The 27,486-nt window shown below is 64.1% G+C and overlaps 10 protein-coding genes and 2 non-coding genes across 12 annotated transcripts; 5 read left to right on the forward strand and 7 right to left on the reverse strand.

The window, feature by feature from the left end:
- Positions 1-220: 220 nt before the first annotated feature.
- Q8F55_007863 (uncharacterized protein) lies at positions 221-4,318 on the reverse strand (the record flags this gene model as incomplete). Its single annotated transcript, XM_069356279.1, has 6 exons — positions 221-733; positions 780-2,975; positions 3,026-3,247; positions 3,289-3,937; positions 4,025-4,095; positions 4,208-4,318. 6 exons carry the CDS (start codon positions 4,316-4,318, stop codon positions 221-223), a joined length of 3,762 nt encoding a protein of 1,253 aa, XP_069206120.1.
- Positions 4,319-6,688: 2,370 nt separating this feature from the next.
- Q8F55_007864 (uncharacterized protein) lies at positions 6,689-7,816 on the reverse strand (the record flags this gene model as incomplete). The annotated part of the gene is made up of 1 exon (XM_069356280.1): positions 6,689-7,816. The coding sequence occupies one exon, from the start codon at positions 7,814-7,816 to the stop codon at positions 6,689-6,691; it is 1,128 nt and encodes a 375-aa protein (XP_069206121.1).
- A 280-nt stretch (positions 7,817-8,096) lies between these two features.
- ERG9 (bifunctional farnesyl-diphosphate farnesyltransferase/squalene synthase) lies at positions 8,097-9,675 on the reverse strand (the record flags this gene model as incomplete). The annotated part of the gene is made up of 3 exons (XM_069356281.1): positions 8,097-8,105; positions 8,154-9,467; positions 9,505-9,675. 3 exons carry the CDS (start codon positions 9,673-9,675, stop codon positions 8,097-8,099), a joined length of 1,494 nt encoding a protein of 497 aa, XP_069206122.1.
- Positions 9,676-10,358: 683 nt separating this feature from the next.
- On the forward strand, positions 10,359-11,950 carry IWS1 (Transcription factor iws1; the record flags this gene model as incomplete). The annotated part of the gene is made up of 5 exons (XM_069356282.1): positions 10,359-10,988; positions 11,039-11,187; positions 11,233-11,362; positions 11,411-11,773; positions 11,822-11,950. 5 exons carry the CDS (start codon positions 10,359-10,361, stop codon positions 11,948-11,950), a joined length of 1,401 nt encoding a protein of 466 aa, XP_069206123.1.
- Positions 11,951-12,432: 482 nt separating this feature from the next.
- Positions 12,433-13,677, forward strand: Q8F55_007867 (uncharacterized protein; the record flags this gene model as incomplete). The annotated part of the gene is made up of 6 exons (XM_069356283.1): positions 12,433-12,540; positions 12,643-12,709; positions 12,852-12,970; positions 13,009-13,245; positions 13,295-13,517; positions 13,556-13,677. 6 exons carry the CDS (start codon positions 12,433-12,435, stop codon positions 13,675-13,677), a joined length of 876 nt encoding a protein of 291 aa, XP_069206124.1.
- Positions 13,678-13,967: 290 nt separating this feature from the next.
- Q8F55_007868 lies at positions 13,968-14,049 on the forward strand. The gene has a single exon. It is a non-coding gene; the product is annotated as a tRNA-Thr (tRNA).
- A 242-nt stretch (positions 14,050-14,291) lies between these two features.
- Positions 14,292-16,435, reverse strand: Q8F55_007869 (uncharacterized protein; the record flags this gene model as incomplete). The annotated part of the gene is made up of 6 exons (XM_069356284.1): positions 14,292-14,850; positions 14,897-15,356; positions 15,392-15,934; positions 15,970-16,041; positions 16,103-16,264; positions 16,318-16,435. The coding sequence occupies 6 exons, from the start codon at positions 16,433-16,435 to the stop codon at positions 14,292-14,294; spliced, it is 1,914 nt and encodes a 637-aa protein (XP_069206125.1).
- A 998-nt stretch (positions 16,436-17,433) lies between these two features.
- Q8F55_007870 (uncharacterized protein) lies at positions 17,434-19,447 on the reverse strand (the record flags this gene model as incomplete). The annotated part of the gene is made up of 7 exons (XM_069356285.1): positions 17,434-17,625; positions 17,673-17,886; positions 17,925-18,007; positions 18,044-18,425; positions 18,654-18,852; positions 18,936-19,184; positions 19,261-19,447. 7 exons carry the CDS (start codon positions 19,445-19,447, stop codon positions 17,434-17,436), a joined length of 1,506 nt encoding a protein of 501 aa, XP_069206126.1.
- A 685-nt stretch (positions 19,448-20,132) lies between these two features.
- On the reverse strand, positions 20,133-21,091 carry ATP18 (atp18 subunit J of the mitochondrial F1F0 ATP synthase; the record flags this gene model as incomplete). Its single annotated transcript, XM_069356286.1, has 5 exons — positions 20,133-20,164; positions 20,336-20,371; positions 20,589-20,673; positions 20,911-20,948; positions 21,001-21,091. The coding sequence occupies 5 exons, from the start codon at positions 21,089-21,091 to the stop codon at positions 20,133-20,135; spliced, it is 282 nt and encodes a 93-aa protein (XP_069206127.1).
- A 189-nt stretch (positions 21,092-21,280) lies between these two features.
- On the forward strand, positions 21,281-23,030 carry ICP55 (aminopeptidase; the record flags this gene model as incomplete). The annotated part of the gene is made up of 4 exons (XM_069356287.1): positions 21,281-21,612; positions 21,693-22,419; positions 22,455-22,644; positions 22,693-23,030. The coding sequence occupies 4 exons, from the start codon at positions 21,281-21,283 to the stop codon at positions 23,028-23,030; spliced, it is 1,587 nt and encodes a 528-aa protein (XP_069206128.1).
- A 176-nt stretch (positions 23,031-23,206) lies between these two features.
- On the reverse strand, positions 23,207-23,293 carry Q8F55_007873. The gene has a single exon. It is a non-coding gene; the product is annotated as a tRNA-Thr (tRNA).
- Positions 23,294-23,602: 309 nt separating this feature from the next.
- On the forward strand, positions 23,603-27,464 carry PEX3 (peroxin; the record flags this gene model as incomplete). Its single annotated transcript, XM_069356288.1, has 6 exons — positions 23,603-24,148; positions 24,183-24,878; positions 24,913-25,011; positions 25,340-25,482; positions 25,727-26,180; positions 26,217-27,464. 6 exons carry the CDS (start codon positions 23,603-23,605, stop codon positions 27,462-27,464), a joined length of 3,186 nt encoding a protein of 1,061 aa, XP_069206129.1.
- Between the last annotated feature and the right edge of the window lie 22 nt (positions 27,465-27,486).

The raw sequence follows: 27,486 nt of genomic DNA on the forward strand, positions 1-27,486 counted from the left end.
TTGTTTTTAGTATAGAGGGGGTTTACGCGAACGCACACTTTATAGGCATATCCACTTTGGTACTCTCGTTCGGTGCCACCACTCATGACATATGTCCATCTGGCTATAAAAGGGACGGAAACTGGGGTATCTGTGCTGGGCTGTTGCGCCGCAAGACTAATACAACAACGACGTATCGACACGGCACTCGCCAGTGCTAGAAATGGATAACAACCAACATCTATTCAGCAGTGGTAGCGGCGGGTGCAGCGGCGGTACTTGTGCCGTCGGCTGCCTCGGAGGTTGCCGCTGGCTCGGCGTCGACGGCGGCGTCCTGCGCCTCCTCCTCGTCGCCCTCGGCGGGCTTGTTGATCCAGTCCTCGAGGCGCTGCTTGGCTGCGGAAAAGAATTTGCTCTCCTGAACGTCGAGCTCGTCCTCCTCGCCCTGTGGCCTGGCGCGGTGGAAGTAGTCCTCGGTACCGGGCTGGTAGAAGATATGGTAGTTGCCCAACGCGACGCGGAACTGCAGACCGCTGTGCGTCTCGAACAGCTCGGGGCCCTGCTCTTCCGAGAACTCGCCGAGCGTGCGGCTCAGGAACGGCTGCTCGACGCGGTGGGGGAGACCCTCGGTGGGATGTGTCAAGGCGTAGCTGTCGATGTACTGGCGCCACTTCTGCTCTGCAGTCTCGGGGTCGTCCATTGTCAAGTCCTCGCGGGCGAGCAGCTGAACCGCGACAGTCTCGGTGCGGGGGATCTGTGTTTGTCAGCTTGAGTACTCCTGAATTACCACCTCGACGTACGTATTCGATTCTGTACAGATTCTCGTCGGGGCCGAGCACGCCCTCGGCGTTCATGCGGTAGGCAATCTGCTGGCGGGTGGTCGTCTTCTCCGGTGCCCGGTCACGCTGCAGTAAGCTGAGGAGCTCTTGGCTCTTCATGTCGCCGAGGATGGTCTGGGCCTGCTTGCAGATGGCGCTGACAACACGGTCGACGGTGAACATGGTGTAGGCCTTGTTGCCGAACATGAGTCGGAGCGTCTCCTCGTAGGTAGGAGGGTCGATGTCACTGTCAAACAGTCTCTCGGCGAGCGCGAGCAGGTGGTCATAGTAGTGAACTGAAGGGTTGTCTCCAGCCTCAATGCCAAAGTTGGCCGTGGCTGGCTCGGCAAGACCCAGGCGGATGGCAACAGGGTTGATGGGCTGTTTCCTCTCGGCCGCAAGCTGCGCGGCAATGGTCTTGCAGAGCACAAGACGCGAGTAGAGGATCTGGAGGAGGCGGATGAACACGTAGTAGTGGTTGTTGGCAAAGAAGTTGCCAGCACGGGTGGGCTTGGTCGCAGGGACGTCGGGAGCGTCCGAGGCTGCCGACTCGTCCGACGTGTCGAGCTGGACCCAGGTCTGCTCCGAAGTCTCGGCGTCGATCTTGTCCTTGGCCACAGCCTCGGCGACCGCGGCGGGGTCGGCAGGGGTAGGGATGGGCGTCTCGGCGCGGTCAGGCGTGTCCAATGCAGAGTCGCCACCGTCGTCAGGACCCGGGGTCGACGTGCTGTCGCGCTGCTTGAGGCCGTCCTTGTCGCCGGCAGCCTTGAGCAGCTGCTTGCGAAGCGAAGGCTCGGCCTTCTTCTTCTTGGTAGTAGCGCTCGAGTCGTCATCGTCGCCGGCCATGCTGGCGTCACCGTCCGAGTCGCCGTCCGACTCATCAGAGCCATGCTCGGCGTCTCCAAACTCTGCATCGAATGCGTCCTTGTCGAACATGAAGAAGAGGGGCACAAACTCGCGAATCTGAGTCTCGATGCGCTCCTTGTCCTGTGCGTTCATGTTGGGCACACGGTCGAGGTAACCAAAGATGAGCTTGAGCGAGTCCTTGAGAACCTCGACGTCCTTGAACTCGAACTGGAACTGGAAGCGGGCGCGAGGCGAGTTGCGAGGGCGAAGCAGGGCGTTGCGAGCGTTGGCCTGCTCCCTGCGGCGTGACTCAATCTCGGCAATCAAGCTCTTGGCGGCAAGCGTCTTCTTGTCCGCAGCCTTGAACACGACGCCCTGGTGGTCAAGGGCCTTGTAGAAGTTCTTGGCGTCCTGCTCGCGCCAGACACGGTTCCACTCGCGCTGGGCCTTCTTCCACTCCTCGTCCTTGGCCTTGAGACGGTCCAGGACAATGGGAAGGGCAGTGACGGGGTTCTCGTGGAGAGCACGGATAATGTCAGGGCCGAGCTCCTTGCCATAGACCTTCTTGATGATGCGCTGGTAAATGGACCTGCTGTGACCACCAAGACCGGCCTTGAGGTTGAAGTGGGAACGCTCCTCGGGGTCCATGGTCTGGATCTTGTTGTTCAGAGGCTCAAGTAGAGCAATCGTGCGCAGATTGGCCTCGATGTGGAAGTCGTACTCGTGACGCTCCTCCTCCGACTTGTGGAGAGCCTCCTCGTAGGCGTTCTTGCGGTGGGCAAGGAAGGGAGCAGCGTCCTCGGCGGCCCACGTGGGGTGCGAGACCCACTCGTCGTTGAGGACCTCCCAGCACATGGCGTCACGGCCAGTGCAGTTGAGGTTGATCTCGGACTGCGGGAGCTTGCGGTAGGAAGGACCCGAGGTCTTGACCTTGGGGCCAGACAGGTCGGGCTTGACACGGTCGAGCATGGGCGTGTTCTCCGACGTCTGGTTGTCAATGTTGATCATGCCGCCAAAGCCGTAGCCGCTCTGAGCGGTCGTGGCGCGGCCGACACTGCCGAGGTCGTCGATGCCGACAATGCGTTTGAACGTTGTCCAGACGTCGCCAGAGTCGCCGATGAACTCCTTTGCACGCTCGAGGAGCACCTTTGCGTCGATCATGTCCTGGGTGAACAGGTTGATGAGCTTGAGGAACTCGTGGTACGTGACCTTGTCGTCAATAAACTTCTTGACCTTGTCGAAGAAGGCAACCTCGTCGGGGGACGCGAGGGTCTGCGGGGGCGTACTGTTCGCCGGGGCCGCCTCCTCCTCCACAGGGCTGTCGGCCTTCTTCTACACACATGTCAGCACATGGACCCGGGTGTGTGCTCCCAGTGACTCACCTTCTGCTGCGCAGCCTTGCCGTCTGGTCCAGCGCGGCGCTTCTTGGCCTGGGCGGGCTCCTTTGCATCCTTGCGCTTCTGGCCGGCCGTCTGCGTCTGGGTGCTCGACGCGGCCTGCATAAAGTTGCCAAGGCCGAAGCCACCGCTCTCGGGTAAGAACTGCTTGAACTCGGCGAGGAGGTCGGGCGCATGCTTGAAGAGGTCGATCACCTGCTCATACACCTAACGCGGTCAGCCACGTCGCTGCTGATACTCCAACTCACCTCCTCAATCTTCTGGTCACGCTGGTACGTCTGAAGGATCTCAAGGAAATTCTTGTACGTCTCGGGCTCCGAGTTGAACCTGTTCTTGATCTTGTTGACGAACGAGATGGCGTGGTTGAACTCGAGGATGGGTGCGCGCGCGCCGCCAGCCTGCTGCTGGGCCTGGGGCTGCTGTCCCTGGTGGGCGAGGCCGCCGCTGGCGAGGAACTGGGCTGCGCCAGGGGTCGATGGGCCTGAGGGGGCGGCTGCATGCTGGGGTGGCATGTTGACGTTGGGTGGGGGAGCGGCAGCACGAGCTGGGGGCTGGGCAGACTGGGCGGGAGCAGGAGGAGCAGCACGAGCTGCGGGATAGGGGGCAGGAGGTGGTGGCTGCGAGTAGGGGGCAGCCGACGCGGGAGGTTCAGAAGCAAGAGCCTGCTCGCGCTGCGACTCGCGTTCACGCTGATCAATGGCCGCGGCGAGGCCGCCCGGCACCTGGCTGACGGTGCCCGTGGGCGTCGTGACGGTGATCATCCCCTGGGGGTCGCCCTCTGGGCCGTAGCATTCGATTCTGTAGCCGGGTGGCAGGAAGGTGTTGAAGCCTTGGATGAGGGATGGATGACCTCTGAAGAGGGTCGAGACGCGGTCGATGACGCCTGGCGTGTCGATGCTACCGTGGGGTCAGTCTTTGAGCCCATATTGTTTTCGCCCTTCCCCCCGTCCCACATCCACCCAAAGGACGCTCCAGACTACTCACACCTGGCCCTTGAACTCTTTCATCACGTCAAGAAAGCGGTTGTACACTTCTGGTTGATCGGCGAATTGGATCTGCGGGTGGAGGAGTGGTCAGCGCTGCCTGGCTGGGGTCTACGCTGGGCGGGCGGTCTTCCGGCCGGCCTCCGCCGCCGCCGCCGCCCGCCCGCCGGTAACAACAACGCACCTTGACCTGATCGAGATAGCTCAGCGCGTCGCGCACATTGAGCGGTCTGTACCCGGGATCGCGGTTCGTCCATGATCCGCCGCCCGAGCCGGATTGCGGAGGGTTGGACATGGCCGGTGAGGTGGGGTGGGGTGGGTGGGTGGGAGAGGTTTGGGGCAGTGGGGAGCTGTTCTGCGGCGCTGGGGAGCTATGAAAATGTGCAGGGGGTGAGATGGAGGCGCTAGGCGTGGGCCATGAACCGCTGTGAGGCTGTGGTTGATGTAGCTGGGCGGATGACGGAGTTGGTGGTGGTGGAGACGATGAGCGGGGGGGACGGGGTGCTGTTCGGACAGAGGTGGGTGAAAGCAGCAGCGAGAGCCAGTCGTGACACCCTGCAAACGATAGTCCACCGTGGGAAGGTGGTCACGTGATGTCCAGGACAATGACACGCAATCGCATTTTAATCAGCCGCGTGGGTGCATTGCGCGGGGCATGTGGGGCGGAGGGGGCGAGAGCCTTTTGATTGTCAGCATTCCGCGTCTCATTGTTGATGGCGGCTCATGCATGTGCCATTGTGTGCGTGTTGTGTTGTAGGATGCTCGTGGCTTGTCACACACACGCTCCATTGCACGTTTGTCCCAACTGACCACCGTCCGGTTCAAGCAACGGGCAGATCCGGTAGTCGTGCAGCGGACGTGAAAAGTGGAGGTCCCCTCCCTGCGCCACGGCCATAACGCCGACAACATCCGAACGACCTCTTATCAGTGTGGCGGTGGATGCTTGCCAAGAGACCCAAGGCTGCGATTAAACTGCATTTTCACATCATTTTTGCTATCAGCCGCAGTTGGCGGGGCGGGGCACTCGCAGACAGAAGGCTATTGTTCTTGTCATTCGGGGGAACTATGACACCAGAACCGCACAACGACAGCCAAGCTCCCCTACAATGCCTTAAGAGTCGCACACATTCCCCGCCAAGCCAGAGAAGCTGGCGCCAACACGTAACTGTTGCATTCTTCTCCGCATGTATTGTCTGCAACAACAACAAGAACAAACTGCACTGCACACAGCGCTACAGAGTACTTTCACTACTTCCACTGTCACTCTCGGGTAACTGAGGACGCACGGGGATGGGGAGGGCATCGGCGAGTAGATGCCCCATGCTCGCACTCCCAGTCATCTCGCTCTCCTCGTAGATGGTGCTCAATGAGCTGTTGTCATCCGGCCAGTCGTCATCTTCCGCATCCCTGGCGAATGAAGGAGGCGAGGAAAGGGGGGAACAGGGGGAAATCATGCTCCCAGCATGTGGCGATCCGAAGAACGGGGGCGGAGTGCGGGGCATGTTACCCGACCGCGTCGGGGTCTCCGTCGCCACAATGATTAGGGCATGCTCAGCCGTGAAGGCTGGCGACGTGGTGGCCTGAACGGTGCGGACCGTGCTATTGGAAAGAGAGTTTGTGGTTCCCGCGGACGATGCGGCGTTTGTGACTCCAGCGGACGATGTGGAGGACGACAGGCTAGAGAGGCTGTGATCGTCGATGTTGTCGCAGCTTCGCAGTAGCTCGCTCTGTCTCCGGCCGGCTTGCAGTGGCATGTCGGAGAGAGGGAGGCGGTATTGATGGATGATGTCGGCCTGCATGCTGATATCCGCAAGAGGCGTATCTTCTTGCGGAGGTGTCTCTTCGCGAATAGGCGTATCCTCACGCATTGGCGTTCCCTCACGGGTCCCCGTCTCGATCGCCGTTGGTGTAGAAGTAATGGAAGGCGGCGGCACGAGTGTATTTGCCCGCGAGTCCTCCAAAGTGAGACGGGATGCGGGGCGGGATATCATGGCCGCCTCGGAATGGGATGTGGGCGGGCGGGTTGAACCCTCTTCGTTGGTCTGTGTCCGTCAGATAAGGTCTGCGCCCGGTTGAACAAACCGAAGGAGTCGAAAGATAGTCACGCAGTGTGCTTGAGATGTTGCGACCAATGCCCAGCGTAACCTCCATGGATTGCTCTTGAAGGGAAAGCAGCCTTGCGAGCTCTGACAAAGCCCCAGAGCTAACGGTGGCTGCGCGCGGTGAAGAGGCAGCCATAAACGTCTGAAACTGTGCGTCTCGAGGGCGAGGAGACATCATAAATCCGTGGGACGAGGCTCGCGACCGATCAGGGTGGTGGCCATCGCTCGGCACATCTTCTTGACGAGGCGTTAAGCTGACCTGGTAAGATACACTGCCCACGCAGAAGAGTTCAGCTTACACTGAAATCTGGGTATGAGGGCTACCCGGTGGAGCAAACGAAAGGTCTTCAAGTGCCGAAGACTTTGTCGAGGGAGCCTCGCGTAAACCAGCAGGGCTAGGCTGGCGGCGTGAGGCAAGTTTGCGCAGAGACTTGACGCTCTTGAGGGTTCTAGGCACGCTGGTCCTTACTGAGCTTTCCGATACCTCGGTGGGAGACAGCTCTGCCCAATCAACCCCTTGCGGCGGCGCTCTTGTCTGGTCAGCGGAGCTCCCCGTCGTTTACCTACCCCATGGCAAGACGCCAGTCGCTGACATCGCGCGACTTCGACTCAACCGAAGGCCGCTCACTCCCGTTTGTCCACGCTTCGGGAAGGGACGAGCGCTGGCTCGACGACGGGCGAGCCGTGTTTGACTGGATGCCGCCGGTGTCAAGGGTGAGGGGGAAGGGCGTCGCGGGAACAGGTGGCCGCGGTCCGAATCGCGCGCGAGGCCAAGTGCGGTCTTGAGAGATGAGAATGGGCTCGACCACTTTGGCTTTCCCTTTGTCCTTGACGAGCGAGTCTTTGAGTGGTGGAGAGACAAGAGGACTACCACTTAGGCTCGAAGCAGCGGTCGAACCTAGGTGAAGTGACTTTGGAGGGTTGAGAGGAGGGAGGGGTGGCACAGGAGGGGCAGGGAGGGGGCGTGAGCGTCTTGCCTTTGGTGTGTGATGGGGCGTCGAGCCCACGTCTTCGAGGCGACGATCATAGTCGTGCGTAGGTTCACTCGTGTCGGCGGCGGGCTTGGGATTGGCCTCACGGGCGGGTGTCGCAGGGTTGGCTGAGGCGTTCTTCGAGACGACCCTACGCCGAGGCGGGCGCTCGGGCGGCTGCAGGATTGACGCCTTGGGACGAGCAGGCCCGGCGGGGTCGGTCTGTATCCCGGTTGAGGCCCTACCAGGAGGATCGGGGTGACTGGGCACGCTGGGAGGAGGATCCGCTGGGGTGGTGGGCGCGGCGGGCTGGGGAAGGTCCGACAACACGCCACCAGGAGTCGACGCTGGCCCGGCTGGAGCTGCTTGGGGAACGTCGACACGGAACACAGGCACCGAGTGCACCGCGGCCTGTTGGCCACCGCTAGGGAAATGGACACACGTACACACCGGCAGCGGCACTGGGTCCGCCTGACGCTGGACAAAGTCGGCGTAGATGAAGGTGCGCAGGGGCTGGCCGGCGTGCTCGTTCTGCGCAAGGTACGCGGGGAGCGGGGCCGACAGCGGCGTGATAACCCCGCGGAGGGTGACGGGGTCGGCGCCGGCGCTGGGCGCGTACGTGAAGTTGAAGGGGCCGAGCGGGGCGGTGGGGTGACTAGGATTGGGTGGGACATGGGGAGGGGCAGGGGACGGATGGTGCCCCCACGCGCTGGCGGTCATGGTGGCCTGCTGGGGGACAAGCTAGAGGACTGGTATGAGTAGAGTAGTCACAGGGGTAGAGTATGGACAGGTGAGTGGAGTGGAGAAGGAAGACGAGGAAGGCGTGGCGAAGTTGGTTAATATGAACCAGGTGGGTGCACCGCGCCAAAGTCAGGCGCGTCGAGGCACCGCCGTCCGCGTCAACTAACATACATGTCCGTATGACCCTGCCAAACCCCGCTTCACAGCTACGGTGCCGCGACACCACGCATCATTACGCCAAGAAATACTCTGCACTACTTTACTCGTTCTAAGGTGTGTCAGCTTCGTCCTAATACAACAATACCACTCCACTTACGTCCGCATACTTGCCGACAAACCATACCAAGGCGAAGAAGACACCGCCAAAGATGGCAAGGATACCAAGAACGATCAACACGAGAGGGATCCAAGGGAAGTCGTCCTTGGCCTGCTCGTCGGCCTTGGCCTGCAGCGCCTTGTCATGGGCGATAATCTCCTCTGCTGACGCGTCCTTTGGTGGGAGGACACCGCGCTGGCGCAGGTCGTCGAGGAACTTTTCCCTCCGCTCGGTCTCAGCCTTCTTCTTGGCCTTCTCAACAATGCCAAGGTAGAGGGCGGCACGGGCGTCGCCGCCAGTCTGGTCGATGGCAGTCTGGGCGGGGCCGCCACCGGCGCCGGGCTGGATGACGAGGAAGGACGGGTAGTGGTGCTCGGTCCACTGCTCGATGCGGGCAAGGGCAATCGAGAAGCGGAGCGCGTTGGGCTCGTCCTTTGGAATCTTGGCGTGAATCGCCTTGGCGTAATCGCGGAACATGTACGCGACGTCGCGGGGGTTTGTGCTGCGCAGGATGATCTGAACCGCCTGGCCCTTGCGGATCTTGACGTTCTGCTTGAAGATGAGGGGGTTCATGAAGCACGTCTCGAGGGTCGCCATGGCCATGACGGCGGGAATGGCAACAAAGTTGAACACGGACTGGTTCTTGAGGAGGGTGAGGTAGTCGAGCGCGTCGGTGGCGTGACGGAGCGCGTCGAGGACCATCTCGTTGGCCGCCCACTGCGCCTCGCGCTCGCGGGTGGGGTCGACAATTTCTTTCATGTTGTTGAAGCCGTACTTGCCCCAGATGGCGCGGGGCCAGAAACCACGGCCCTCGTCGACATCCTCCTTGATGTCACGGTAGATGTTGGTCTTCTGCAGCAGCAGGCCCATCGAGTTGGACAGGGTGAGCTGCTGGGCAAGGAACGAGCGCTCCTTGCCTGATGACGAGAAGAGACCCGACAGGCCCTCGCCGACAAGACCAGCCACGTAGTGGCAGTACAGGTCGTAGTCGGCAATCGAGTTGACCTCGGCGACGGGGAGCTCGGGCGTGGCGAGGGCGGCAAAGTCGGCCATGCCGTTGCCCATCTTGCGCGTAATGTCGGCGATGACGGTCTGGTACTTGGGATCCAAGAGGCTAAACTCCTTTTGGATCACGTCAAACTCGACGAGGACCGCACGGTCCTTTTCGTTGGGGCCGCTGCCGTTGAAGGTCCAGCCGGCCTCGAAGAGCTTTTCGTGGAACGAGCGGAGGAGCGGCAGCTTGACGTCGTTGGGGATCGACATGTCGTCCTCGACCGTGTCGAGCGCGCGGAGCACGAGGTAGAAGAGCGCGACCTGGGTGTGAGTGTCCATGGGACGCGACGCGACTCACCACACGCGCCAGCTCGCCCTCAAGCTCCTTGATGACCATGGCGAAACTGCGGCTGGTCTGGTCAAGGAAGTCCCACGACCGCTTCATCGTCTCGCGGTCGTATCCTGTGGCCTCAAAGTCCTTGGGGTCGGTGATGTCGCGGTGGTCCCTCCACACCTTGTAGCCGACCATGGCGCGGAGCTCTCCCTGCGGTGTGTCAGAAATCGGCTGCAGTCAATGCGAAGGTCTGGGCTCACGGGGTGGGTCAAGCCTGTCGCGTCTGTCAGCGCGTGCCAAGTGGGACGTGGTATGCTCGCTTACCCAGGATGAGGTAGTCGAGAATGCCCATGGTGTACTGGAGCGGCGAGTAGGTAGGATGGAGCGCGGTCTCGAGTAGTTTTGATGCCTGCTTTGTAGGTTCTTGCTGGCTTTGGAGCTGGGTTTTGTGACGAGACTGGAGAGGAGATGAGTGAGAGAGAGAGCCCCGGATGTGTTCTGAAAGGGGATAGAGGGGGTTGTCGATGGTGTGGGGTCGCGGTGTATGCAGGCAGGGCCGAGAGGGACGGCGTCAGGACCGTCGGTCGCAGCACGACGAATCGTACGTCCGCGCCGGTGCAGGCAGCAGTGGCCCAGCCCAGCCCTGCCGCCGGCCCGCGACGACGGCTCACTCCACGCCGACCCACGACGACCCACGCGGAGGCACAATCAACTTTGTAATAACCAATTTGACTCCGCTAATAGCCCATTAGGATCTCGCTCTGCCACACACGGAGATAAAAGCCTGGCAGTGGACAGTGACGCTTGCATCCAAGTTCAACTTCTCGTGTTGTTCCTCGACTTTACAACTTCTTGTTCATCTTCAAACAACGGCAACCATGTCCGCATCCCCAGTCGCATCGCCTCCGCACGAGGCCATCGATGACGCCGAGGCCGTCGCCCCTTCGTCTCCCACCGCCGAGGCCCCCGCGGTTGAGGATGCAGCAGAGCCCGCGGCTGAGGATGCTGGATCACCAGCAGCTGCCCCAGTCGGCGAAACGCTCTACAACGACGTCTTCGGTGGCGGCGGATCCGACCTGTCGGACATTTCAGACGACGAGGACGACGGAGGTCGCCGTGGCCGCAAGACCCAGGCGGCGGACGGCGAGGCCGAGGCAGGCAACGATGACGAGAACGAGAACGACACCTACCAGCCTGCGACTGCTACCTCGGCGGGGCGCATCCCGTCGTTCAAGAAGAACCGTGGGACGGGTGCTGGCGGCGAGGAGCAGGAAGGTGGCGACGACGACGACGACACGCCTGTCGCCGACGACGAGGAGCGGAGGCGGCGCAAGAACAAGCGCAAGGAGCGTCGCGCCCGCGAGGAGGCCAACGGCGAAGACGACGAGGACGAGCCGGTTCTGGACGAGGCTACGAGGCGACGTCTCGAGCTCGAGGAGAGGATAGAGAACATTGGCAAGAAGAACCGCGTGGTTAGGCGGAAGAAGAAGACGGGCGACGATGTCGACGTGAGTGTGGTGGGGTAGTTACTGTGGATGTTCCCCGCTGACATGGACAGATTGTCGACTCGTACCACGACGAAATTTGCATTCGCCTGCGTGATCGCATGCTCTTGGCAGCAGAGAGGGACACGAAGGCGAATGAGAACAAGCTGCCTGCTACGAGCAAGCTGGCGATGTTGGATGAGGTTGTGAACGCTCTTCAGAAGTGCGTTTAGCTTACTCCACCGAGTCACCCCAGCTGACGCCCCAGCACCACTCTCTGGTCGTCCATCATCGACAACGAGGTGCTCAAGGCGGTCAAGGTGTGGCTGGAGCCATTGCCCGACCGCTCGCTGCCTGCTGTCGGTATCCAGAACGCCATCTTCGAGGTGCTTCCCAAGGTGAGGAGGAAGCGGGAATGTGATATGCGCGCAACGCTGACAATTCAGATGGACCTCGACACGGCCAACATCCGCGAGGCGCAGCTCGGCCCCATCGTCCTGTTCTACACCAAGACGAAGCGAGTCACGCCTTCGATCACGCGCCAGGCCGACGCGCTGGTCCAGACGTGGTCGCGCCCAATCATCAAGCGCCCCGCCGACTACCGCAGCAAGTATGTTGCGCACGCCGGCGACGAGCGCGAGAACCAGGCTGGCAACGAGGACGGCGACGTTGACATGGACGAGGACGACGAGACGCCGAGGCAGCGCCAGCGCGCGTCCAAGCCGTCGAGCAAGCCGCGCCGCTTCGATGTGCGCGCTGCTCTGGCCGAGAACGAGACGCGCAAGGGTGCCAGCTTGCCGCGGTCCAACGTAAGTGGTGGCCGACCCCGAGTAATGTCTTCACCACTGACCCTCCAGGACATCCAATACACGATTGCGCCCGAGTCGCGCGTGCAGCACAATGCCGAGGACATGAAGCATGTCTCGCGCATCCAGCGCGACAACCGCAAGTTCAACCGCTTTGCCAACCAGATGAAGAGGAAGTGAGGTTGTTGGCGTGTTGTGGTTGCCGAGGCATGTGGAACTGGCGGAACCAGAGGCCCCGCGTGGCCCGGTTACGTTGGTGTGTGCCGCGTGCCGGCTATGATCCTCGGCTAGAGAGAGCGTGAGATGGGAGAGTGATGGTAGTCGTCGTCGCGAGTGAGATTCCATGTTGTACAACGCATGCATCGGGAGAGTAATCATGCTGCACTGTGCTGCACTGACTGCGCTGCTCGTCCGATCAAGGCCGACGAGCGTATCAGCTGCAGTGTGTCAGGGAGTTTGTGGCCGGGGACCCCGTCCGAAGCCGGCGGATTTGGACGCCAGGTGAACTGAGTCGCGCCGGTCCGGAGGGGCGGGCGGGTAGCCGCGAACGAGCGAGCGAGTCAGTCGAGCGACCGACCGGCCACCACAACCACACATCTCTCCATCGCCAAGGCTCATCATCAACTCATCTCTTATCTCGGCGCCACCACCACCTCGACGGCATGACAAATTCCCGCTTGTCCCGCTGGGACCCTTGCACGCCGCCCGAGGGCGCGTACCGCTTCGAGCTGGTGCCCGGGTTCTTTGTGCCGACCGAGTGGGAGCGGGATGTGAGTGCGGCGTGCGGTGCGCCGAGCGCCGAGCGCCGAGCAGCGAGCGGGCGTGCGGTGCTCGGCAGCCCCCATCCCCGGCCTACGGCTCACACTGCCCAGATCACAAACCGTTTCGGGCTCAACCCGCGCTTCGAGACGTGGGCGGCGTTCGCGGCCGCCGTCGATGGTGAGTGTGCACGGCGACGGGGCGTGCGACGGGGCGTGCGCCGAGCCCGTGCGGCGCTCCCTTCTGTGCCTGCGCTCGCGCCGCTCGCCGCGCCAGTCGCCCGCCCGCCCACCCACCCGCCCACTCGCTGACGCTCGCGCAGAGCTCAAGCGCGCCGCCGCAGCCGACGGCGAGGTCGTCAAAGTCCTCTACACGGCACGGCACGGCGAGGCCGAGCACAACGTCCTGTGGAAGAAGTATGGCGAGCCAGACGGCGACGCGGTGGGTGCTGCCTGTGCAACGGCGCCGCTGACGACCAGGTGCAGCTCAAGTACCCGATCACGGACCCGAACCTGACGCCAGTGGGCGTGGGGCAGGCGGTGCGGCTGGGCGGCATATTCGAGGCCGAGGCCGCGGCAGGCATGCCCCTCCCCTCGCGCTTCTTCGTGAGCCCGCTCCGAAGGCCGGGCGAGACGTGCGGCCTCGAGTGGGGGTGGCGGTTCAAGGCCAAGCGCGAGGCCGACATGGGGCACGGCGTGCCGGGCGAAGTGGTCGAGGTGGGTGTGCCGGCGCAGCGCGGCGCAGGCCCCAACTGACGCCGACAAGCAACTGCGCGAACACCTCCACGTCCACGAGTGCGACAAGCGCCTGCCACGGCACGAGCTGGCCGCCCTCTTCCCGTCGTTCACGTACCCGCCCGACATGCCCGACGCCGACGTCGTGTGGCAGCCGGCGAGCGTGCGCGGCCGCGAGACCGAGGACGAGATGGTGCGCCGCGCGGGCGAGGGGCTCGCCATCGTGTTTGACGAGTGCGGCGCGGAAGACACATGTAAGTGGACGCCACTTGCAGCGCTGACCCGTGCCCAGACGTCAGCATCACCGCCCACTCCGGCGTCCTCCGCGCAGTGTACAAGAACCTCCGGGTGCCCCTCCGCCGCCTGGTCACGGGCGAGATGAACGTGCTGGTGATCCGCGCGCGGCGGGTGTAGGGGGGCCTGGGTTGTGTATTATGCGACATGTAATGTACGTTTGGGCGGTGGGGTGGCACGGAGTGGTGGTCGTGTGGGGTGTGGCGTTCGTGGTGCCTGTCGCCCAGCGACCTCGACAGCTCGCTCGGGCGTGCTGCCGCCATGTGTATCTGGCACGCACGTCGCCACGTACACGCGTACGCACGGGCGCAGGCGCGCAGGCGTACACACGCGCGGCACACGCTCGTGGCGTGGCGGATCGGCGCTGCTCTCGCCGCGCTCAAAGCCCCACCCCCACCACCCCCCCGTCGGCCTTCTTAGTTCAGTGGCTAGAATTTTCCACTAGTATGGTCTGCTATGGAAAGGTCACCCGTTCGATTCGGGTAGAAGGCAGCAGCTGGCCTGTGGTTCGTGAGCGCGTGCGAGTGCGAGCGAGCGGCAGGTGTTTTTGGTTTGCGCGGTCGCCCTGGTGCGAGGTGCGAGGTCGTGTGGCGCCGAGGCGCCGAGGCCCCTCGAACCGGTCCGAGGCCGTATGGTGGGCGGTGGCACCTCTCGCCCACTGTGCCGCCCCCCCGCACTCAAGATCTCATACATACTGCTACCGCGTAACTCATAATGTTCATAATCCTCGCTTCTCACTTCTCCTCGTGCACCTCGGCCACCGGCGACACGGCTGTCGCTGTCGCCGCGCTCGGTGCTGCCGATCCCAACGCCGGTGTTGTCGCCAGTGGTGTGTCGCCATTCCCGTTCCCCCGCTCGCGCGGCACGGGCGACGTGATTCCCTCGACGGCCTTGTCGCCTGACAACTTGCCGATGAACCACGCGGGCGCCCAGCCGCGCTCGCCCGTCTCCTCCATGATGCTGTAGCTCCAGTGGCAGTACTTCTTGTACACCCGGATCTTCTGCCCCTCCTTGAGCGAGAGCTCGTTCTCGTCCTTGGCCACATAGTCCATGAGGACAACGCCAGGGTACGAAGACGACATGATCGACGACGGCCGAATTGGAGCGCGTCCCGGAAAGCGGCCCGGTGACCGTGGCGAGACCGACTGCACCGGCGCGCTCATCTCCAGAAGACAGCCTGCGGGCACCCATGCTGCGCGCAGCGGGTCCGACACAATCTTGCCGGCGCCCTCGGGGTCCTTCTGGACAAACCACCACCCCTTGGCCTTCTGCATGACGACGAACGTGGCGCCGCTGCAATCGTCAGTCGACGTCTCACAGCACCGTGTGCTCCACTCACACAGCAACGTCAAACTCGTCGGTTCTGTCGGCAATGTACGGGTAGATGGAGAGGGCGTATGTGACCGAGTGTACGTTGCCTTCTCTGTCGACCACCGTTCCGGGTTGTGTGTCTTGTGGCACCTCGTCCTTGTCCCGCATGCCCGGTGATGGAAGCTCGGGGAAAGTTCCTGCGTTTGGTGTTCTTCCGCTGGGCTGGTCGCCGTTGGCCGGTGCTGCTCTCGCGGTGCCGTTTCCAGCTGGCGTGGTTGGCGATCCAGCCGTGGACTCGATCGTCGGCAGCAAGTTTTTGGTCGTCTGGTTGGGCGGTAATCCCAGCTTTGTGGCCTGCTTCTGCTGGGCCACAGCGATCGGCGACTTGATATCACGGATATGACGCAGCATGAACACTGGCCGCTGACCGTTGTCCTTGAGCTTCTGGAACAGAAGCAATGGCTTCTCGTCATAGCTCAGGCATCGTTCTGTTGTCAGTGCACGCCCAAAACTTTGCACCCACCAGTGTTGGCGTAGCAGATGAACAGCGCGTAAACCCTCCAGTCGTCGTTGATCTTGTACTTTTTCAGTGCGGCTGGCAGCACACGCCAGCAAGGGTCCTCCATCGTAACTCGGAAGCTCTTGGCAGCCCCCTCGGCAGACATCGTGACGTCCTTGGACTTGGCCGGCCGTGTCGGTGTCGGCTTGATCACCTCGGTCGGGGGTGTAGGACTAGAAGGGATCTTGCTTATGGGCTTGACGACGTCAGAGTTTGCTCTGAGGAGGCCGGGTCTCACTTCGGGCAATGGTAGGGGAGGGACGAATCCCTTGTTCCCCGGCCTCGGCGTGAGCGTCGACATGTGGACTAGCTTCGGGATGGCCGAGTGGGGGCCGTTCAGTTCCCTCGGCGAGTCGAAAGTGTAGGGTATCGCTGTATGGGGCGTTCCGTTGACATCCTCGGCACGGATAGAGGGGGTAGGGTTGTCCTGTTCAAGGGGAATACCGTACTTGGTAATCGCCTTTCGCAGGCGGTTGTGCTCCGACTCTAGCATGTGCAGTCGTTCCTCTAGACAGTCAGCGGTGCTCGTCGACCAAACGCACGTTGATCCTGGATGAGGTTCCACATCTGCTCGATCTTCATTTGTGTCTGACTTGCTTCTAAGGTGACATCCTCTGTGACGAGTCAGCCGCGAACACGACCGCGACGACGGCGCGGGCATCACGCCGCACTCACCCTGCGGCCGCCAGTCGTCCTCCTCCATGTCAACGCCCTGCTCCTTCTTGAGCTCGAACACGCCGCGGAGGACCTGGAGCCTGTGGCCAATGGAAGGTATGCCAAATTCGAGGAGCCCGGCCATGTCCAGATGGCAAAGGACGTCGCCCGTGATGCCGTGTTCTGCTCGGTCAGCTATCTCGAAGCTTGCACATCCCCCGCCACCCGTCACTCACCATAGATCGCATCCTCCTTGTAAGAGAGGTGCAGGCCGGCAAAGTACTGGCTCACGATCGACTCATCCCACTCGAGTATGGGCGTGGTGAGCGGTGATCTCGTGGTCGTCTCCATCATGTCGAGTCAAGTGTCCGGGGGCTACGCGCAGTGGGTGGAGGAGGGGGTAGGGCGTTGCAACGATGTCGGGATGAGTCAAGCTGTCGTCGGCGTCGAGATGGCGAGCGAGCAGTCGCGACGGCCGAGGGGGCAATGGGGCGAATAGACGGGCCGGTGGCGCGGCGGCGGGAGTTGGATTCGATTTGAACAATGGCTTCGGGTCGCGAGGCGGCGCGACTAGCACGGTAGAGGCGCGTGTGTGCGGCGCGCGTTCAGTGTTGCGCAGGCGCAGGTGAACGACGCGATGCAGTTGCGCCGTGGTGCGTAGCGCGCGTGGGTGACTAAGTCGGTCGTGTGTGTGGGTGGAGTGTGTCGTGCGCGTCGACACGCGGCGATGACGCTGGCTGGGGCGTGGTGCGGCGGCGCGCTGGGGTGCGCCGAGGGGAGCAGACGTGCTGGTGTGTTGCAGTGATGCGAAGGGGTGAGTGAGTGTGATGGTGAGAGTCGAGTGATTGTTGTGATGGAGCTGTTGTCGAGATGCGAACGAAAGGCAAGACGAGGAAGGACGGGACACGCGCGGCGGCGGCGGCGACGGGCGGCGGACGGGCGGGTGGGCGGACGAGGGCGACGTGCCGGCGGTGGTTAGGTGGGGTGGGCCCGGCAAGTCTAGGCACGACCAGGACTGACTGGGTGGCACTGTGGCCCGCCGCGACTATGCCAGCACAACCTACTACTGCTCTATGCTCACGGGACCCACTTGCATGCATCCCACACCCACGCCTCTCTGGAATGCGGCAGCACATTACACCCACGGCGCATTCCTCCATCGCGTCCCGACAAAGACCAGACACACACCATGACGGCACAACGGCAAGCTTCCGCCGACCACCCCTGGCCCTGGCCGGCTGGAGGACACCGCAATCCGTACCTCACTGCTGCCAACTGCATACATGTTGTACATTGTTTGCCGCGCCAGTGCCTACGTGCAGCGCGGGTGACTCGACGGACAACGCCTAACTTCACTTGCCCTCATTGCCCTCGAGGCCGCCGGCGCGGTACAGCTTGCGGACCTGCTCGCCAATGTCGAGACGGCGGTCGCCCTCGAGGTACTCCATCGCCTCCTTGTACGTGTTTGGCACGACGGTGCGCCCGATGGGCTTGCGGTCGTTCTTGGCCATGGTGAAGTAGAATGTGTTGGTCTCGCGGCGGAGCTGTGGTGTGAGCGGCTGCGGGCACCGGTTTCTTTCAACCAACTCACCCCCGTCTCCACCTCCTCAACCTCTGCGCGGACGCGAATGTGCGCCCTGGCCTCGCCATCAGGCCCGTCGAGCGGCGGTGTCGTCTTGATCACCTTGGACGTCAGGCGGAGCACCGCACCGATAGGCACCGGCAGGCGGAACGTGATCTGGTCAAGGGACAAGAAGTGCATGGGCTCGTGGGCGAAGATGGCGGCGTTGGTGAAGCAGAGCTCGCTGGGGTATGTCAGCGGGCGCGTGCGACGGCAACTCACAAAGCCATGCGCATCAGGATACCACCAAACACCTTGCCATGCAAGTTGCGGTCCTGAGGGAACATGAGCTGGACGGATTCGATCTGGGCTGTCAGTGGCTGCCACCTTCCGCAACCCACCTCTGTATCCCGCATCTGCACAATCTTCTCGCCGTTCAACTCCTTGTTGTTCTTGGCGACTTCCATCATGAGCGTGTGCACCTCAGCCGCCTCCTCCTTGGACGGGGGCTTCTTGTCGAGCGCGGCCTGGGAGAAGGCCACGCGCGAGTCCTTGTGCTCCTGCCCAAAGTCCCAGAGCAGCTTCTCCTCCGGCGTCTCGACGATCAGAGGGGGCACACGGCGCGCCTTGTGCGTCACGGCGTCGCGGCACACCATGGCGAATCTGCCGAGCATGAGCGTCTCGCTCTTGCCCGGCTCGCTGGGCCGCGTGCCCTCCATCTTGACGAACACCTCCATCGACGACGAGCCGGTCCAGGTGACGAAGCCGGAGAACTTGAGGTCACTGGGGGGTTAGTGATGATGTACGCGGGGTGACGGCGCGGGGGGTGACGGCGCGGGGTGACAAACCGCGCCTGACTACTGCCGCGGCGGCAACCACTGGCCAGCGCACACGGTCTGCGCACACGGCCTGCGCACACGGCCTGCGCATGACGCGGTCGCGCGGAGGATCGGCGCGACATAACCCCGCCGGCCGTCTCCTCCGCCACGGAGCGACAACCACACGACTCACCGCACGTTCTGGTGGTTGAGGCGCCCAAACATGTCCAAACGGTCGGCGCTCGCCGTGGCGAGGTAGAGCCCGGCGCGCTTGGCGGCGTGGTGGAAGCTCTCGGCCGGGGATGTGCCGTCGTAGATGTTGGCCGGGAGGCAGTGGCGGTACGAGACGGCGCCGGCGAGCGAGTCGAGGTGCTCGAGGAGCTTACCCATGCCTGGGGGTCAGCCAACGCCGTCCTTCTCGCGCCGAGTGACGGGGTAGTGCAGCTCGCGCTGCTCCCCCGCGCACGCCACTCACGGAACCCGCCCGACGTGTTGACGTAGCGGTCGTACAGCTTCGGGTCGCTCGCAAGCGGCAGGTCGAAGCTCGTGTAGCTCTCGCTCATGTGCCGGGGGCGGAGGAGCTCCTCTTCCTCGGACGCGTTGAGCGGGGCCTCGGCGCACCGGTCGTCGCTGGGCCGCAGGTCGGGCGACAGGTCGCTCTGCATCCACGGCACGGGGTGCGCGCGCATGAGCATGGGCTGGGGCTTTTGCACGCCCGAGTCGCCTGGGGGGGTCGGCTGGCGTCAGCGAACCAGCGTGGCCAGCGAGCCAGCGTCGCCAGCCAGCACGGCCGCACCCACCCTCAATGTGCTTCAACAACCGGTCGATCTCGCCCAGCGTCAGCAGCTGCTTCTTGGCCGTGCTCGACGCCGCGGCGTGCCGCGCCGCGTTGTGCCGGGGCGCGGTGGTCGCGAGCGCGCGGACGGGGCGCGCTGTGGGCAGGGGGCGCGGGCGCGCCGCGCGGAGGAGGGAAAGGGGGAGGCGCATGGCGGAGGGGGTTGGTGGTGCGATACGATGAGCCGGGTCGAGTTTTCCGCGCCTACTCTGACTAAGTGGACGAACGAGTCGACGGCGGCTCGGTGATCCGATGAGAGAGGTCACAACCGCCGATGTCCGATCAGTCTGGCTTGAGCCGTCCGTTGATGTCATCGGAACATCCGACGCGTGGCACGCGCCTGCTGCCAGCGAGTCACAACCCGCGTAAATGCGACCTGCTGTCCCGCTGCCATGCTCTGTCCCGTGCGTTCGAGTGCTCGACAGCACCGTCGATGCAAGAGCGTGCTGCAAGATCCCGCTGCTAGGCGCCGTGGTTGGCATACTTGCCGCAGTTTGCCGCGCCCGCCCGCCACGTCCACGCCCGCCTCCTGCTTAAACGCTGGATCTGCAGCTCATGCCCCATGCCCCATGACTCGTCCCCTCCCATCATGTCCAGTACAGCTGTAGGCCGGGCAGGCGCAGCTAGAAGCGCGAACCAGACACACAGCCCAGACGCCAGACGCCAGACGCCTCGGCGCCTCGGCATTGCCCGGCGCTCAGCCTCGTCCCGAGATATGTAGTCAACCCCTTCCACCCTCCGATTCCCCACAAACAAGCCCCACCCCACCCACGCCCAGCGCACCCGCCCCGCCCGCCTATTTCTACGCTTGCATCATTCTATCGCTGCTAAGAGCATTTAGTGAGCCTGCTGCTTGAGGATCGAGGCAGCTGTGGGGGTCAGCGGGGCCCTCGGCCGAGGCGGGAGGGACGTCTCGTGCTCAGACAGGACCGAAAGACGATGGATGCCGTGTTTCGATCATGATACGTCTGATTGAACCATGCTCCATTTGTGGATCACGTTGAAGATCGAGGTGTCGGGGGGAAGGCGTGGTGACTTACCGTAGGGGTTCTTGGGGTCCTTGAGGGCCTCGGGGGCTGGGATGTCAGCGGGGCTCGAGTTCGCGGTTGGGTTGCAGCGCGCGGAGTGAAGTACGAGCCAGTGTGCGGGCGCGAAGGGCAGGCGCGCAACCCGAATCGTGACGATGCGAACAAGGCGAGTTGCTCCAGCCACGTCCAAGTCGCGAACCCGCGACCGCACACCCGCACGTCCCCGATCTCCACTCCGCGATGGCCAACCCGCGTTCCAACTCACTGGCGACGGCGGCGTCCTGGGCCGCGTTGACACCGAACCAGGTGACAGCCGAGGCGAAGATGAAGGGAGCCAGGGGCTTGAGGAACTGTGAGTGTGATGCGCGCGAGTGGAGAATAGCCGGGCGTCATATCGGAGCGGGGCCGGCGCGATGGGAGATGCAACGGGGGGTTGGAACGGCGTCGGATCAAGCGTGAGGCGGTGCGTGGGGACGGGGCAATCGATGCGCGCGGGAATCAATGCGAGAGTAGACGAGGCGTGTCGAGAATAACGAGCACAATGGTCAGCATTCGTCGACAACTCGTAACACCCGCGACAAACGCACAGGAGTGGGCCAGGCGCGGAGACCGAACATTTTGCAGGCTGGGCGGGCGTTAGGACGTCGTGCGTGCGTGCGGCGGGTCGGTGAGCTCACAAGAGGATGGGGGTGAGGGGTGGATGGTGGTGTACGGACTGTTGTCGACGTCGAACTCGGCGCTGGCAGCGAGCGCTCTGCCTGCGTGCATCTCGGCCGTCGTCGCTGGGCGGAACCCGCAAACGCCCGTCCGCGGCAATATCGACGTGTGGCACGGCGGAAAGCGGGATCAAATCTGGCTCTGGTCTGCGTTGGGCCCCGGATCATTCCCGAGCCGATGTGATGGGCGATGGATGCCGAAAAGTCAAGATGGCCATGCTCCAACTGTAACATACGCACCATGCGCACACTCGAGGCGGTCAGAAAGGCGACAAGGGTGCAGCGGGTAGCGGCGCCGCTTCTGGCCTCGAGCTCGCGCGGGTATGGCAGCCTGCCGCCGCGGGGCACGTTCCACACGGACGGCACGACGGCGACCAGCGACGCGAACAAGCCGCCCCGGTACGGCCAGCCGCTGGCCGGAACACACCCGCACCTCGTGCGAGCGCGCGAGCTCACCCCCGGCATCACGGCGCAGGAGTACGAGGAGCGGCGGCGGCGGCTCATGGACAGCCTGCCGGCCGGCGCGGTGGTCGTGTGCATGGGCTCGACGGTGCGGCTCGTTTCCCAGCGTGAGTGCGGCGTGGGGCGTGTGGGACCAGGCTGACGTGAGCAGAGATCTTGTGAGTGTCCTTAGCGGCCGATCTGACGCCCAGCTACAAGTTTAGGCAGGCGACCGACTTCTACTACCTCACGGGGTTTGACGAGCCCGACGCGACGCTCGTGCTCGTGTCCCGGCCGTCCACGCCGCGTGGGTACACGATGACGCTGTTCGTGCCCCCTCGGGAGCGGCACGAGCTGCTGTGGGCGGGGGAGCGGACGGGCGTCGAAGGCGCAGTGGAGATCTTTGGCGCGGACGAGGCGTTCGCGAACCACGAGCTCGGGGGCATGCTGCCCGACTTTCTGAACGGGCCCGACGTGTACGCCAGCCTGCCGCCCAGCCCGTCGCCGAGTGCGTCGTCCCAGCCGTTCACGCCGCCGCCACCACGCCGCCGCTCGTCCCTGCTCAAGCTATTCTCGCCGGAAAAGTCGCAGGGGAGCAGCTTTGCCGACGGCGACCCGCCCCACCTCGTCCTCGCTGCCGCGCTGGCGTCGGAGCACGCCAAGCCGCTCGAGCGGCCTATCCAGGCGCTCCGCGTGCGCAAGAGCCCGGCCGAGCTGCGCCTCATGAAGGCCGCGGCCGAGATGAGCTCCAAGGCCCACCGCGAGGTCATGCGCTTCGCCAAGCCCGGAGGCACCGAGGCCGCGCTCGCCGCGCACTTTGAGTATACGTGCGCGCTGGGCGGCAGCGAGCGGCCAGCGTACGTGCCCGTCGTGGCGTCGGGCGCCAACAGCCTCGTCATCCACTACACGCGCAATGACTGTGTGCTGGGCGAGAATGACGTGAGTTGAGTTGCCCCCCCGTCAACTGACCCCAGCTCGTGCTCATCGACGCCGGCGGCGAGCGCCACATGTACGCGTCAGACATTACGCGCACCTTCCCCGTGTCGGGCAAGTTCACCGATCCGCAACGCGACCTGTACCAGGCGGTCCTGAACGTGCAGAAGGAGTGCGTCAAGCGTGTCCGGCTCGACGAGGGCGTGTCAATGAACGAGCTGCACCGGGCGAGTGAGTCGCCGTGGCCTCCCACTTGTCCCTCCCCTGACCGAGACCCAGGCTGCACGCTCCTCAACACCGAGCTTAAGAACATCGGCTTCCGCCTGACGGTCGGCGACGTCGAGCGCAAGCTCTACCCGCACTTCCTGAGCCACCACGTCGGGTCGGATCTGCACGACTGCCCGACGGCGGATAGGAGCGCCGTCCTGCGCGAGGGCAACGTGATTACCATCGAGCCGGGGGTGTACGTCCCCTTCGACGCGGCGTTCCCCAAGGCATTCCACGGGCTGGGCGTCCGCATCGAGGACGAGGTGGCGTGTACGAAGGACGGGCCGGCGGTGCTGAGTGCCGCCGCGCCAAAGGAGGTGCGGGACGTCGAGGCGGCGTGTCAGGCGTAATGGAGGGCGAGGCGCAGTGTAGGAGTAGGCTGGTAGGCATAGCATTGGATCGGCATCATGCATCGGGTCGTGGTCTGCACGCGTTGGAGCTCATTGGCGGCTCGGCGCCACTCGCACCGCCGTGCTCGTCCCATGCCCCGCGGCCCTCCAGCAAAAGCGCACGCTCCTGCGCGATCTGCCTTCTACCCGAATCGAACGGGTGACCTTTCCATTGCAGCTGATGCGCTACGAGTGGAAAATTCTAGCCACTGAACTAAGAAGGCCTGGGGCTGGGGTGGGTGAGCTAGGCTGTAGCGGGCGGCGGCGGGGGGGAGGGGCGCGGCAAGCGGCGTGCACGACGAGTAAAGCATGGTATGCGTCTCAGTCCGTGCAGCGTTGGCTATGCAGCGGCCGCACACCTCGCCGGGCCGTCGAGTACGGCCTTGATTCCAAGTCCCACACAACGCAGCCCTGCCACACGCCACCACCCCACACCAGCCAGCCCGCCCCACCCACACCTACCTCCACTTCCACTCCGACCCGAACCGTAATTTCAGACTGGCCAGTCGACACCGCGACACCACCCCCCACCCATGGCAAGCATACGACACGGCCTGCGCGCCGCCGCCGCCGTGCGCGCGCTGCCCGCACACGGTAGCGCAGGCATCGGGCCCCGGCTGCCGCCGTTCTCCGCGCGCGCCTTCTCCTCGCACATGTCTTCCTCGCGGCCCCTCCACCGCCCACGGCTCCCCGCCCGCGCGACACCAGCCGCGACGCGCGCGCTCTCGACCGACGTGGCGGGAGAGGTCGCCAAGGTGTCTGAGGCTGCTGCGGGCGAGCTGGCCACGGCGTCCGAGGCTGCCGCGGCCGCCTGGCCGCCGGTCGAGTTCCTCTCCGACCTCATCCTCAACACGCCGACGCCGTCCTACGGCCTCTCGATCATCGCGCTCACGCTCGCCCTGCGCTTCGGAATCACGCTCCCCTTCACGCTTTGGCAGCGTGCCCGCGTGAGAAAAAACCGCGAGATCATCGTGCCGGCGATGAAGAAGATCAACGACCGCCTGGCGGTCGCTCTGGTGCCTGAAGCGCGTAGGCAGGGCTGGAGCTATGAGCAGTACAAGAAGGAGCTGAAGAAGAGGGTGGGTGGTCGCTGGGGCACGCGCTAACCGGCAGCTGGCGAACGAGCAGTCGGCGCTGCACAAGGAGCACGGGACGCATCCGCTGTTGACGATGCTCTCGCCAATCGCGGTCAACATCCCCATTTTGATCGTCACGTCCATGGCTATCCGGCACGCGATCGCGGTACACGATTCGGCGCTGGCGGCTGAGAGCTTCCTATGGCTCCCCAAGCTCGGAGACGTGGACCCGTCGCACGTGCTCCCCATCGTCGGTGCGCTCCTGATGTTCGGCAACGCAGAGGTGGGCTCCCGCAAGCGCTCCGGCGAGGACGCAGCTGCCGTTGAGGCTGCTATCCAGGACGAGCAGCAGAGCGAGGCCGAGGCGGACAGGGCCAGCGCTGCACCCAAGGCCAAGGCGACTCCACCGTCGGGCAAGCGCCCGTTCTCGACCTCGGCAGTTGTTGGCGTTGCCGTGCCCAAGCGTCGCCGACGTGTCCTCCCGGGCGCGCCGGGCACTGGCGCTCCCTCTCCCGCCACGGTCGCCGCCGCTGGAGGGGCCAGCGGGCGCGCCACAGCCCCTGCGGCCAATGCCCGGCCACCGTCGAGCAGCCCGCCGCCGCTCGAGGACATTGAGTCGGCCGAGACGCAGCAGGTACACCGGTCGGTGTTCGAGAGGTTCATGGGCAAGTTGAATGACTCGATGCGCCTGTTCGCCATCGTCTTCCTCCCCCTCGGCGCCATCATGCCCAGCGTGAGTGGTCCTCGCTGACAATGCTGACTGCCAGGGCGTCGTCCTTTACTGGGTCACCTCGATTGGCTTCACCCTCTGCCAACATCTGTACTTCTCCTCCAAGGACCGCAAGGAGCGCGCTGCCCGCGCCTCTGTGCGTGCCATCAATGCCGCCGGCCGGGTCTAGCTGCTGGCCAATGTATGCATCTAGAGTCACGAGTTTGCGTTGGTGCCACTGTCCTACACACATCCGTCAGCCTTTGCTCGTCATGTGGAATTTGCTCCCGTCGCTGTCCGCCTGGCTCGCCACCCGCCGGCCGTTGGCCCGGGGAGCGAGGTAGCCGGCTAACTAAAGTGTGGTGGTCGTCTCGCAGTCTTTCGCAGCTCGGTCGTCCTCCAACAACTCTCTGCTCCATCCAACAGGCACCTCAAGCAGCAGCAGCAACAGCAGCAGCAGCAGCTCAAGCCTAACAATGACGCAGCCGACAGCATGGCAGCGCCGCATGCGCCGCGCGCTCGTCCTCTTCGGCACCGCGAGCACGGCCTATCTCTTCGTGTCGTACCTCCTCGGCCGGATGCGCGACGGGCGCATCAGAGCGCTCAAGGAGCGCCGCGAGCGCGAGACGTGAGTGCGAGTCTGGGCAGGATACGAGCAGTCGCCGCGATGGGGAACAGGTTGGCTGGCGTGGTGGCCTGCCTCAACCCTCTGCGGCACACGAGCGAGCGCTGAAAACACGACGACGACGCTGCCCGTGCGGCGCCGCTGGCGTGATGATGCTCGCGCTGCGCTGCGCCTGGCGATCTAGACTGGGCCGATCGTGCTGCTCGCGGCCTGCCTCATGCCCCGTTCGTGCCGCTGACGAGCCCAGAATCAAGGCCCACTTCACCTCGCTCCTCTCCACCATCTCGTTCACGCTGTACGCGCTTCTCCCGACGCTCCAGCCGCAGCTGTTCGCGGCCTACCCCGTCGAAGCGACGAGCCAGGCGCTGCAGGCCAAGTCGAACCCCGCCGCGGCGCCGCCCGCCGGCGCGAGCATCAGCGATCTCGGCAGCTTACCCGCCACGAGCTCGGAGGCGACGCCGGGCAGCACGCCGGCCGACTCGCTCCTCCTCGAGGGGCATGCTGAGCCTGCCGACCGCGAGCTCGCCGTCCCGCACGTGCACGCGCCTGGAACGATCGCCGAGAGCGTCACGTCCGTCGCAGAGTCTGAGACGACCTCGGGCTCGGCGTCGGATAACGGAGGGCCCCACCCTGGCGAGTCGTGGGCGTCCGAGTTCCAGTCCCGCCTCGGCACTTCCGAGGCGCAGACCGAGGACGACATGGTGAGTGCTGACAGAGGGAGCAAGCTGACCCCGCAGCTTACTGCCTCGACTGTCTCCCAGTCCATCTCGCTCCCTCCGACCGACACCTCCAGCGCCATTCCCTCCCCCACGTCCGAACGCCTCCCCCTCGAGTCGCCCCGCATCGCTGGCGGCTTCTCGCCCCCCTCGCTCTCTCCCCCCGTCCCGCGGTCTTTGCTGCCCCGGCCCCTGACCCGCGCACCAAGAAGGAGCTGTGGCGTGACCTCAAGGTGGAGAGTGAGTGTTGCACCGTGGGTGTCCGCGGAGCTGACAGCGATAGGCATCACGCGCGCATTCGCGACAGCCTACCTCGTCCCCCTTGTCTACCTCCTCACCTCTTCCCAACTCACGATCCTTGCCCGTACCCGCTACCTGTCTGACATCAAGACTGCCAACGCTGTGAACGCCGAGCGCGAGCGCGACGCCCGCCAGAGGGACACGGCGAAGCGAAGTTGGTTTGGCTACTTCTCGGTCGATGCCATGGGCCTGGGCGACTACGTTGACCGTGGAACGGCCGCCGTCGATGCCCTCTCGTCCATCCCTGTTGTTGGCTACGCCACAAAGATCATCGGCAGAATGCTTCCCTGGGGCCACGCGCAGGCCGTGGCCGTGCTCCCCGACACACCCGAGGCTGTCGCTGCGCGCGAGGCTGCCGCCGAGCTCGACCGCGCCGAGGCTGAGCGCCTCTTCCTAACCTACTCGTGGTGGCTGCTCCACGAGGGCTGGCGCGGCGTCGCGAGCCGCGTCGAGCTTGCCGTTGACAAGGTGTTTGGCTCGATGCCTCTCAAGCGCGACATCTCTGCTCAGGACTGGGACAACCTCGTGCGCGAGATTCGCGCTGGTGTAGAGACAGACGTCGACGACACCGGCAAGGTGCATCTGTACGACTTCTCCCCCAATATCCTCCCCCCTACCCCCCTCCCTCCCTCGTACGAGGACTGCCCGCTGCCGCTCGACCCGGCCGAGAGCGGGCCGTACCTCGTCTCGCTGCTCAGCCAGACGGCCGAGCAGGTGAGCGGCCCCGACGCGCGGCTGCTTATCGATCGCGGCGTCGGCGCCATGCTCGCCGGGCTCGCCGACAACCTCCGCGCCGACGTGTTCGGCGACGACCGCCGCCGCCTCGCCGACCTGCTGCCCGAGCTCAACCGCTGGGGACGCAGTATCTGGGAGGGCATCCCCGACGGCGGCGTCGAGACATTGCTCGCGCTCCCCGAGTTTGAGGCTTTTGCCGCGCTCATCTTTGGTGACTGGGCCCCTCGTTCATAGAGCGGAGGTGGGCACCTTTGTG

The sequence above is a fragment of the Vanrija albida genome, assembly GCF_041260175.1.
Source record: "Vanrija albida strain AlHP1 chromosome Unknown contig_6, whole genome shotgun sequence".
NCBI lineage: Eukaryota > Fungi > Basidiomycota > Tremellomycetes > Trichosporonales > Trichosporonaceae > Vanrija > Vanrija albida.